A 12,092-nucleotide genomic window follows, 5' to 3' on the forward strand; every position below is an offset into this window, starting at 1 on the left:
CAGGACCGGGGACGAGGGGAGTTTCCACCATCGGGGATCGGGGACGGGGAGGTGATCCCCGGCCCCGCCCCGCCCCGCCCCGCCCCGCCCCGTTGCCATTCCTATGGCCAACCCAATATTTGCCCATATATATTATTACTAATTATAAGGACACAAATTTCTTTGCAACTGAAAAATCTGTGACCAAAACCCTATCTTCAAGCCTCTGACAATAACTTAAAACTACAAAACAACAACGACAAAATCAATATGGGAAAATGAATTCAAGAGGCACAATGATAATATATATGTACGAGCGTATTATAAGTAGAATAGAAGGTTTAGAAATTTAATTCAACACTACTGAGTTGGTCTTGATCATTCGAAAGTCAGTTTTGGCCGCACTAATCCGCACTCCGATTATTGATGCTGCACAACTCATTTTCTTTCGCCGGTTTTAGATTAAGCTCAAACCCACCGAGCTCGTAACTAGTTTTGCTTAAAAATATTTTGAGAAGATGGTTAAAAGTTACTTTTTGATTTTTTTGTGAAAAAAATAAGTAAATTAAAAGCTAAAAAAATGACTTTTAACCCACTTCTCAAAATAAATCTTAGTTACTCAACTAGACCTCTATAGTGAGCCATCACACAAGCCCATCGGGGTCCAAGACACAACCTGGCAACGCAACGGACCACACTTGATGGTCATAATTGTTCTCACATTAATACTAATATATATTTCGATACTATTATTTAAAATCACAGTTGAAAGTCCATTGAAGACAAGGAACACAAATGTTGTGAACAGGATCTCTTCCTCTTCGATGGAAGAAAATCTCCAAGTCAAACCTTTATAAGCATTGACTTCAAAAAGACTTGTGTCCTAGGATTCCATTCTCCTGTTAATCAACTGTCCCTTTTTCTCTCTCTTTCTCCAAAGTTTGAGAAGATGATTCGAGAAGGACACGCTCAATGAGTATGTCGATCCTTTGTAAAAATTCATTGCTTGGAACGGACTTCCAAAGCTTTGACTTCACCACCACCAAAAAACTAAATGAGTCATTCCCACTTCAACAATTTACATATAACTTCCCAATATTTATATTTACTCATTAGAGAATTTGATTCCCAAAACTAGGCCCCCATTCTTCTACTTCACAATCCCAGAAAATATGCTCTACACTTTGCACATCTGTCTCACTGTCACTCTGCCAATTCATCAGCACTTCTTCCAGCTACTTTTTTTGATCTGGGAATTAGCAAGCTCCAATTTTTGGTAAGTACCAAGTCATTTTTTTTTATAAAAATTTTATTGATGAAAACTAATAGGAACAAGGTTTAAGTATACACTCGTTGTATACTATAGTTCTATTTAATTTATATAAACAAGTCACCACTAAATGGATTGTCTTCTTCTTCTTCTTTTTAAAATTTTTTTATTTTATTGAGTCTATCTAACTCTGTTTGTCTTTTTCCTTTGGTCAATGGCTGCTGAGTGGTTGAGTGATCTCGTAGAGTGGAGTGAAGTGGGTGTTTTCAAACAATGGGGTTATCAGTGCCGCCAATGCTGGGAATTGGGAAGTCTCCAAGTCCTCGTAGGTACCCAAAAACATTTTAAGTAAGATTTTTTGTTATGGATTATGATTATACAAACTCATAATATTTTATAATTTAAAGTTTAATTAATTTATATCTTGTTTTAATTATTGTTTTCCTTATAAATGTAATTCCTAAATATTATGTTGGGAAATGCTAATAATAGCCTAATGAGTAGTCATTATTAGACTCGATATACATATAAAAAAAAATATATAAGAATGTGTAAATATGTAAAAAGTATTTTGGAATTCTAAATGTTTTAGAATTTTTACTACCATATCGATAGTCCGTAACATGTGTACTAATAAAGCTACTAATTAGATACCGAAAAGTAGTGCATGCCACATATACTAATTACTAAATGTTATGACTTTTGTTGTCTCTTCAATCCCTATTCACCATATTCATAATTACAATATTTAGGAGGTACTACTTGGCTATGCCCTATTGATATGAAATAAATTCTCAATAAACATAATGTTAAGTAAATTTTATATCATGAGACTCACAAGCAAGTTTTATTTCTTTATTAGTATATTATATTTGATAACGTCCCTAGAATTACTGTTTCTCAAATGGCATACTTCTATGCCCATTTCATTGAGGTATTATTTGGTGATTTGGAACATTACGTTAGTCCCTTTTTTTTTTTTTTTTATTAGAAAAGAAAAATTTCATTTATCAGTATGAAATTAAAGGTACAGGAAGATGACATGCATCGAAAGAGATTCGGAAATATAAAAATACTCCTACTACTACTACTCACACCCATACGACCAACCCTTAAGCCTCTCGATTTTTTAAACAATCAAGTCAAGAAGAATTTAACTGAGAAAAAAAAAATTCATCACTTACGTTAGTCCCTTACATATCACAAAACTCATCACTAACAATCATGTCGAGGATAGCAGATCCACCAAAGGTATGATAATTTTTGAGTAATAATAATAATAGAATAAGTTTGCATGACACTCTAAAATTACTTAATAATTTCTCCATCTTGACATGAACTAGTGATGATGTCATAATTATTTTTCCTGGACACTTCCATTTTAAAGAAAATTATGACTACATGTCTACGATACCATTGCTTCAAAGTAATGTAATTTTTATGCTTTGCGAATCAAAAAAGACATCATTTGTGGAGGCATATTTACAGGGCCATTCTGTAAATACACAATTAAAATTGACTTGGCCAAAATGGGCTATTTTAATCATGGCTAACTCAGTCATTTCACTTCATTGTCATGAATTTCTTCACCTTCCTCTCTACAACAGTGGATAAAATTGTCATATTGACTTGATTATGTAGAAATTAAGTTATGCAACGCTTGGCTAGGAAACAAAATAGTCATTTTCTTCGTGATCGATAATCTAAAATTGACCTTAGGATAAGCCTAAAACAATAATATGACTGTGAAGCTTGCCTTGCCTTCTACAACTTGAACAAATCTCAACTTGCCAACAAACCATTGATGTTAGAATCATTGATAGCACAATGTCAAATGATTTGGACTGCAAAAATTTCTCCATACCTGTAGAGATCACAATTTTTCCGTTGGTAACCCAAAAAAAAAAAAAAAAAAAAAAAAGACAAATTGTACATGTTGTGCATTTTCCTGCATCAATTTACTCAGTTTCACTACATCAATTTTGCCATTTTTTATTTACTTTATGTCAATTTAGTTTAATTAATAACATCCCATAAGAAATTGGACATAAATCAAAAGTAAAATAGTCAATTAAAAAGGGAATGGATAATTTTAAATTGAACACCAACCCCTCAATCATTTTGGGAGAGTATGAATTATTTTGCTCATAGATTTCAGTCTAATTTTAAGGGGCTGATGTCAATTGGATTGAATTAACACAATGTCAAAAAATGCATTGGTAAAAACATAATTGACATGAGACATAAACTACATGCCCAAAGTGATCTCTCTTTATTTTGAAAAATTATGGAGCATGAAGTCGGCAAAAAATTAACAAGCCACTTGTAAGAGAACAATTTTATGGATTCAATAACAAATACAAAACATTGTTTAATACTATTTCAAGATGAACATACAAACACATAGTATGTGATAGTCCACAGGCTGACTCCATAAACAGCACTTGTGGCTGTCAGATCAGATCATTGGCTACAAATAACAGCCATTAAATCAGAGCACTGGGGGTTTCAAAGTCCATCCCAGTCACATTCAGCTCCATAGTCCAAATGACAAACAATATAGCTTACCTTACCATATATATATATATATACGGTTGTAGACTGACTAGTAATTTGGTAAAACATTAACTTGATGATAACCAGAGGCTCAACGGCTAAAATGTTATCTTGATTTAGTCTTATTATGTACAACAAGAACCTCCTATATTTGATCAGTATGTACCGATATTTATTTTTATTTCCCTTCACTTCCACAGATCCATCTGACAACTGGAGGTCGATGTTGAGGCATTTTCTGGGCCAATCTCTTGCTTGTTCAACTGTTGGATAAGTAAATTTGATTGCTCAGATGGGTGAAACATGTTTGCAGCATTTGGGTAGTCTTTTTCTTTTGGCAGATCTTCATGGCTGAGCTGAGAAGCAACAAACTTGTCGAGAACACGCCAATCTGTCACTTGGTCCACCGCTTGCTCGTTGTTACTGTTGCCTCCATAGACTGAATTGAAGTTATGTTCCTCTTGCGTGAGTGATGAGGATTGTAGAGTGTTTCCATGGTTCATGTCAAGTCCATATGTGGCCATTGTTGGTGTTGGTTGAAGCAGTTTTGGGCTGTCTAAGAGTGGGAGATGGAGGAAGTTACCATGAGGGATTTGGTACTGCAAATGATCTAGCTCTTTCTTGCAGGGATAAGGGTGGTGGTGGTGGTAGGTCAGGTTAGGCTGAGAATTGTGCTTTGGGGAATCCAAGTCGGGCATGAATGAAACTTGATCATCATACCAAATTGGTGAATCGTGCTCACTTAGTTTCCGGGTGGTTGTTAGCCGTTTCTTGAACACTCGACATACAACCCAACCTTCTTCCTGTTTTGAAAGCATTAAAACCTTGATAATCATTGTATGAAACAGTGTCAATTATGCAAAAGAAAAATAAAAAACAGAGAATTATAAAATGGAAGAAATATCAAACCAAGCGTAATTATAAAAATGGCAGTAAGTATAGTAACAAAAGGACTGATTAGGCCTCTGAAATCCATGGAAGTTTAGTGAGTTAAAGGTGACAACCTTACTTTTATTTCGTAATTTTTAAGGATTTTTTCAAAAATAAAAATATTTTTTTCCCCCTTTCTTTTCCCTAGTCCTTTGAGAATAAGAAACAACTATAAGAGAAATTGAATTCTCCTCCCATTTTGGATCTTATCGGTATTATGATCACAAGGCTGCACAAGGATCAATAGGTAGAGATCAGGATATCAAATGTTTACTTTGACGTTCATCAAGTTGTAGAAATTCATCCATAATTGTATGCTTATATAATTTAAAGATCTTTGGTGATGTGTATAAATATTAAGGAACAAACTATAGACCCAGCTATAATTTACATCATTTGACACTTGTTTGGCATGTATACTCTTAGAAGTGGAGTGGTGGTGGTTACTAGTGATTTGGAAAAATATAAGCTAAAAGAATAAGCAAAATGTTTCTTCTATTGGCAAACGAGAATAGTGCAAAAGTATGATATTATAGCTCAAGTCTATGCCCAGTTATAGCAAGAAGTTTTCGATCAGTATTGAATGAAATTGAGTTGTGTAAAACTTTTAACACAATCTTTTGACATTAAAAAGTGAATTAATATCCAATAAGAATTACTTGCCTGAGGAGTCCCATTTTCATCTGTTTCAAGTCTATACTCATGCATAATCCAATCTGACTTTTGTCCATTTGGAGCTCGACCTTTATAAAAGACTAAGGTCTTCCTCATGCCTATCAAGTCATGCTTCGAATAAATAGCCTTGTCTCTTCCAGTTGCTTTCCAAAATCCTGCTGCTGTTGCTCTATTTGTGCGAGTTCCAGTTGGATATTTCTTATCTTTATGGCTAAAAAAGTACCACTCGTTTTGCTCTTCAGTTCCTATTCTGCATAATTCTATTCAAATTTGAAAAATCACCAAAAACTAACCCTTTAGCAAACCTTATAACCGAGGAAAAGAAAAGAAAAGAAAAGAAAAGAAACAAAAAAAAGTGATTAATTAATGAAACTAATTTTGTGTTTAATGATACCTTGGAGATCCCATGGCTCAATTTTATAGAGATCAACGTCTTTGATAACATCTAGGTCAATCCTTCTGCATGCTATTTTTCTCCTAAGGTAGTAGTCAACAAGTTCTTCATCAGTGGGATGGAAACGAAAACCAGGAGGAACATGTGAAAAAGTATTCATTCTCGTCCGCCTAGAAACCAAGACCTGAAATTCATTACAACTTCAGACGTGTGAATCTTAATCAAAACTTGAATCATGTATCATGGTAACACTAATTGAAGATAAGCCACTCAAGTAATTATAGCTTCCTCTCTTTGATTAGGTAAAATGAACCACTTAGACCAAATTAATGTAGGTATTCTAGATTTATTGGTAATGACTACAAAATGTATGATGATTAATTGATGTAATAATATCAATTCATATAGAAGAAAATGTTCTCTATTGATTAAAACACTGTACGTGTGGGATAGTGATATAGGAAGAAAAAATCGAAGATTTCACATTAATTCAAATATAGAAAATATGGCGTATTGTATCTTTCTATATCTCCTAAGAATCTTCTTTGACTAAGAATCCTTATTGGATGGGATTCTAACAAATATTTTGGTAATTTGTACTTAATAGGATTGTCCAATTCCTATAGAACTGATCGTAAAAGACCCCTAGAGAAGGATAAGGCTAAGCAGAGTGAAAAACGTTTTTCATGAAATGGAAAATGAAAACTATTAGCGCCACGTGAGATGCTTGTTCAAAAGTAGAACAGTTTAAGCAACAAGTACAGGCAACGACATTGCAATTAAATCTTCTTTTCCAACCATCTCATCTATAAAAATGGGAGGCATATATTAAAGGAAGCTAAAGACTTTTTGCAAATTATTTTCCTTCTTTTCTTGTGTAAAAGCAGGTTATTTTATGTGACCTCAACAATTTCCTTTGTTCTATGTTCTATCCAAGGTTCTAAATCGTGGTATCGGGTAATGTAACGGTGTCGATCGCGGAGTATCGATATCAGTAGTATCGATCGGTACGTATCAGGAATCAGGTGTCACGGCAGTGAAATTTTAAAAATCATTTTACAGGTTTTTCAGCTTTTTCTTTCCCGTACCAGTCCGAACCGGTGAGTATCGGCCCGTCGCGACTTGTGTAACGGCTTGTGTAACGGTTACAGGTTGATACATACCAGGACTCGGCCGATACTCTTGCGATTTTCAATCTCACTGATATATCGGCCTATATCTGTCGCAGCACCCCATTTTCCCGATACGTAGCGCATCGGCCGGTATTTAGAACCATGGTTCTATCCAGGTTGATATTAATGGATTTTAGTTGTGCAAATTTATTTTTCTTTTCGTTTGAACATAAAGTTGACTTCATGCGAGATCGATTCAGGATCCTGGGATCCACAAAGACTGTTAAGAAAAATATAACTCTTCCCAGAAAAAACGAAAATTGGATTCATGCAACAGGAGAAATATTTCTCATTCCGTAGCCCACTCTAAATAATAATAAAATAAAATAAAAATAAAACGGTATAAGTAAGTTATAAAAATAGATAAAAAGATCCAAACTAAAGACTTATCAAGTTAATAATTTTCTTTTAATTCCGAAAGTAATTGCAATGTATACATGATCTTGTCTATCACAAGGAAACATCTATTAATTTTTGAACTTAAGAATTTTCTTTCCTTATTTGCTAAACTTGACATTCACATACATAATTCAAATGAAATTTTCCTTTGGGCGACACAGATCATTCTTCAGAGATCTGTCTTTAGCATAAGGTGAAAGTTTCTTAAAGCTGTATTTGATTAGAGGGAGGGATTTGAAAAATGTAAGGGAAAAACAAAGAAAAAAGTATGTAAAATTAGGTAAAATATAAAAATATTTTATTCATATTTTATCTCTTTTTCTTTTCAAATTTCTTCCAAAATCGCCCAACTAAACATAGCCTATGGGTCTTGCGTTGAATTCTTCTTAGTAGGTTAGGGGAAGGAAAAAAAACTAATACATCAAAATGATAGGTTTCAATGACCATCCATGACTAGTTAGAAAAGAACAGGAAAAAGGAACCCGCAAAAAAATGAAAAAAGAAAGACGTGGAAACCATCCAAACAATGTCTCCATGATCTATATGTTCTTTTTGATCTTAATGGTGTTTGATTAATTCTTAAATGAGGGGAAAGTATAAAGAAGCCAAAAGTTAGATATGATTGTGATGAATAAATTGACTAGAAGAGTCGGATTTAAGAGAAAGTATTGTTATCATAGTATGAACTTCATAACACACATTGCCCTCCAGCCCCATTCTATAAAAAAAAAAGAAAAAGAAAGTGTGCATGTTTACTAGTACTTTAGTCATGCCCAGTTTAGAAACTTTTCTTGAATTTTAGATTCAATTGGAATAACTTCTTCCAACAAAGGTATACATGCTAAGGTATATCATGTACATAATATATATCAATTTAACATACCGTATTTAACCAGAATAATACATAAATTAAGAATATGAAAAAACATTAATTAGTTAATCAGTTGGTTTTACTTGCAACAACCATGTTATCACTAACACAAAGGCATTGCCAAAAAGTTATCTGAATTAGACATTTACTTACTTGAGGTGCATGTGGAATAAACTGTAATCTGTCATCAAAGTTTTAGTTAAGTACAGATCTGAAGCAACAAAGATTTCATGAAGAGGAAGACACACAAAGCTTCAAGAAATGGACGCAAATATATATATATATATATATAGCTTAATCAAAATGTGACATAGTTTTACATTCATGACCATGAGTCTAGAAAAGATGAATTGAACTAGCACAAAAGTGAAAATTTAATGTTTTGTTTTTCTTTAGTGTGTATTAGCAATGTAGGCATGTAGATTGACTACTGGTATACCCATTAAGATTAAAACATGTATTGATATCTCTCTAGGATCCACAAAATGATGCTTTATGTGCAAGTTACATACATCTCTATGGGGACAAGAAAACAAAATCATGTCTCTCACATCATTTATGATAATCATTTTTCATATTTAAGATAATAAATTAGCTAAACAAAAAAGACTACCAGTTAGATCATAATCACTTCATGTTCTTAAATCCACAAAATACAATTGTATGCCTACATGCAATTTATGAAGAAGATTTAGCCAATCAAGATTTTAAGATACTCTTTGAGAAGTAATCAAGTGATAATAATATTGGAATTCATCAAAGCTTTCACTAGCATGACAAGAAATGATTATTGTGATTCACACAGTAATATCATCATATTAGCTTTTTTTTTTAGGATAAGATTTTAGTAGAATTCATTTGTCAAAGCACAAAAGCAATATTAATGATAAAAGAAAAAAATCAAAAATGAAAGGAAGACTCCTAGACATGGATGCAAAAGCTTGTGATTTTAACCATAACTAAAGACAAACACCTTTGTATAAGAGAACACTTGTTCAGATCATAGATCTACAAAATCAAGCTTCTACTCCCAACACACCTCTCAAAGATCGCCAACATGAAGAGAGAGAGAGAGAGAGAGAGAGAGAGAGCTCACAGATCAGACAACAAAGATCCTTAAATTTGCAACACCCAGATCTGGGTAGACTCAGAATCTTCTTTCAAGGAGCAAACCTTATTTTCTTCCAAATAAAGATTGAGAGAGAGTTCAAGTTGGGGTATGAAATGAATTCTAGGGTTTGTTCCAACGATAGAGGAACCTGCTGGATCTGCGAGAAACACAAAACAAGACAAACAAAACACTGTAAAAACAATACTTGTCCTCGGGACTTGAACCCCCCAACTATAGTCAAGGTTGTCGAGCTGTCGGATCAGATCCCGAGGAGACTTGAGAGAGATGACAAAAAAAAAAAATTGGAAAGGCTGAGGAATGGAAGAATGAGGGCAAGTATTGAGTTATATAAACACCAAATGGAGAGAGAGAATGAAAAGTGAGAGAGGAGAGAGAGGAACCCTAATGATGAAAGATTAGTGTTAATTAAGTAGATAGATTAGATATCTTGATCATTTTGCTTTCACTGTCTCTCATAGTTGGAATGAGCTAAATTGCTGGGGAAGTTTTTTGGGCGGGAGAAAAGGTGACGATAAAATCAGCAGAGAGAGAGAGAGAGAGAGAAGAGAGAGAAAGAAGCTGCGTGGAGCCACCTCCCCACCACCCGCCACTGATAGAGACAGTTGCAGAGAATGTTTGTTTATTGGGAGGTCAGTGTAAGCCTACATGACACAAGGTAACCATTATGTTCTTCTGCTTGGTTGTATGGATGGATGCTTAGGGTTGGTTGTATGGATGCAAGTAGTAATAGTAGGGGTATTTTTATACTTTCGAATCTCTCTCGTTGCATCTCATCTATCTGTACTTTTAATTTCATGCTGTTAAATGAAATTTTTCTTTGCTAATCAAAAAAAAAAAATTCTTCTACTCGGTGCATTTTTTTTTTAAATCAAATATTAAGTTTTTTATTTTATTTTAATAATTCATCTTTTTATCTCAAAATAGTAAGTTATTGAATTAATTAAAAATTTCAAAGTATAATTAGGTATTTGTAAGCTTTTTATGATAAGAGGATAACAAAATTTGAGATAGAATAATACTATATGTTTTTTTTTTTTTTTTTTTTTTGATCAGCAAAAGAGAACCTTTATTGATGCAAAAACCAAACAAAGCCAGAGATTACATCAAAAAAAGGGGGGAACAGCAGCAAGCTAGCTCACCCCAGGAGTTTGGTGAGGAACCAAACCCAAGAAGAAGAAAAACACAGGAGAGAACAACAACCAACAGACCTATAACAGACCAAACCAAAGCCAACATCAGAAAAGCACTGCAGCCAAAAAGACCCCCACAGCCACAACCTACGCATAGCAACCAACACCCAATACACCACAGCAGAGACAGAACAACCCACGGAACAGCCCACTTAGCTGACAGCAGCAGTAGAACAAACAAGCAAACATATACTCTCCCAAAGCATCAATCAGACTTTATGCATCAATCAATACTATATGTACTGATTAATGTACTAATTACATGTGATATAATTCTAGAGGTTTTGGGTATTTGAAATGTGTATAATAGGTAAAATCAATAATAATGATATAACACTAATTGATATAATAGTGTGTACATTAATTAGTATATGTAGTACCACCGTTTGAGATATAAGAAGTCATAAGTTCAAACATTTAATTATTATAAATTTTAATCCTCACTCTATTAATTGTCCATCGATAGATGAGCAGAGAGTTTGATAATTGTTTGACGTATATGACAAAGGATTTCATCTGTTTAGAATTAGTTGAAACGAAATGATAGATACTTTAAAAAAAAAAAATGAAGAAAAATGATACCTATGATGAAATTATTTTGAAAGTAATTTGAAAATAAGATGTATGGTAAAAATTTTAAATTTATAAAATGTGAGTCACATCCAAATTGATTGTGGGGTAAATCATATTCATAGGTTTTATAATATATTTCATGTGTCAATTTAGTCTTTATAATTTTAATTGTATTAATTTTTCTATAAATTATTCACATTGTTTGAATTAAATATTCTGAATGAACTATTTTACTTCCTTAATTTCTATCTAATTTATAAATTAATATGAGTGAAAAAAATTTAAGACTAAAGAAGGCGTTTGACATGTGCTAAATTAGTATTTTTTTAACTTTTTATGAAAAAAAATGTAAAATATAAGTTAGATTTGAAATAATATGAAAAAGAGATGATATGATCAAAATGAGATGACTGTGATTCAAATAAGATGATGTACTATTTTAACACGTGCTAAACAGTACCTAAAATTGATATAAGACAGCAAACTGTGGAGATTGTAAGTGTAATTTGTCCTTAATGGTGATCTATAAATATTTTATAGATGTGGTGAGCTTGGAGTTTAGAGTTTTGTGCTAGCAAATGATATGGTAAGTCTTTTGATGTCAACCTAGTTGGGATTCCCACTGTAATATTTTTTCACTCTCCCCTTTATTGTTGTATCTTGTCCAAGCTTATTGTTTTTTATCAATAAAATTTTCTTCTTCTGTTGATAAAAAAATAAAATAAAATAAAAAAATAATAATTTTTTTTTTTTTTTGTATGTGACCTTGTTATAAAAAATAAAAAATAAAAAATAAAATAAAAAACTATTACAACATTGTCAGAGGAACTAACGGCGCAGGCCAATCAAATTAGACCAAGTAAAGCCTTAAGAGAGTCCAAAAGACCCCAAAAAGAACCAATAAACTATTAAAGGCATTTTTAGATGTGACGTGATGAAACAGTCTCTCTC

The 12,092-nt window shown here is 33.0% G+C and overlaps 1 protein-coding gene and 1 long non-coding RNA gene across 2 annotated transcripts; one reads left to right on the forward strand and one right to left on the reverse strand.

Annotated features, from left to right (window-relative positions):
- Positions 1 to 1,000: 1,000 nt before the first annotated feature.
- Positions 1,001 to 4,697, forward strand: LOC145795480 (uncharacterized). The gene is made up of 2 exons (XR_014336483.1): positions 1,001 to 1,574; positions 4,006 to 4,697. It is a non-coding gene; the product is annotated as an uncharacterized LOC145795480 (long non-coding RNA).
- Positions 3,573 to 9,685, reverse strand: LOC114319432 (NAC domain-containing protein 7). Its single transcript, XM_028266446.2, has 4 exons — positions 9,343 to 9,685; positions 5,805 to 5,988; positions 5,399 to 5,670; positions 3,573 to 4,608 (listed from the first exon to the last, which is right to left on the reverse strand). Exons 2-4 carry the CDS (start codon positions 5,962 to 5,964, stop codon positions 3,994 to 3,996), a joined length of 1,047 nt encoding a protein of 348 aa, XP_028122247.1. The 5' UTR covers positions 5,965 to 5,988; positions 9,343 to 9,685; the 3' UTR covers positions 3,573 to 3,993.
- Positions 9,686 to 12,092: the final 2,407 nt, after the last annotated feature.

Source organism: Camellia sinensis, chromosome 1, assembly GCF_055761805.1.
Source record: "Camellia sinensis isolate YWXY chromosome 1, ASM5576180v1, whole genome shotgun sequence".
NCBI lineage: Eukaryota > Viridiplantae > Streptophyta > Magnoliopsida > Ericales > Theaceae > Camellia > Camellia sinensis.

Excerpts from the sequence above, each read along its gene's own strand:
- LOC114319432 (XM_028266446.2), bottom strand. The coding sequence starts at position 5,964 with ATGAATACTTTTTCACATGTTCCTCCTGGTTTTCGTTTCCATCCCACT. Across the intron at positions 5,671-5,804 it reads TGAGCCATGGGATCTCCAAG|AATTATGCAGAATAGGAACT; the intron begins GTATCATTAAAC and ends AAATTTGAATAG. Across the intron at positions 4,609-5,398 it reads ATGAAAATGGGACTCCTCAG|GAAGAAGGTTGGGTTGTATG; the intron begins GCAAGTAATTCT and ends CTTTCAAAACAG.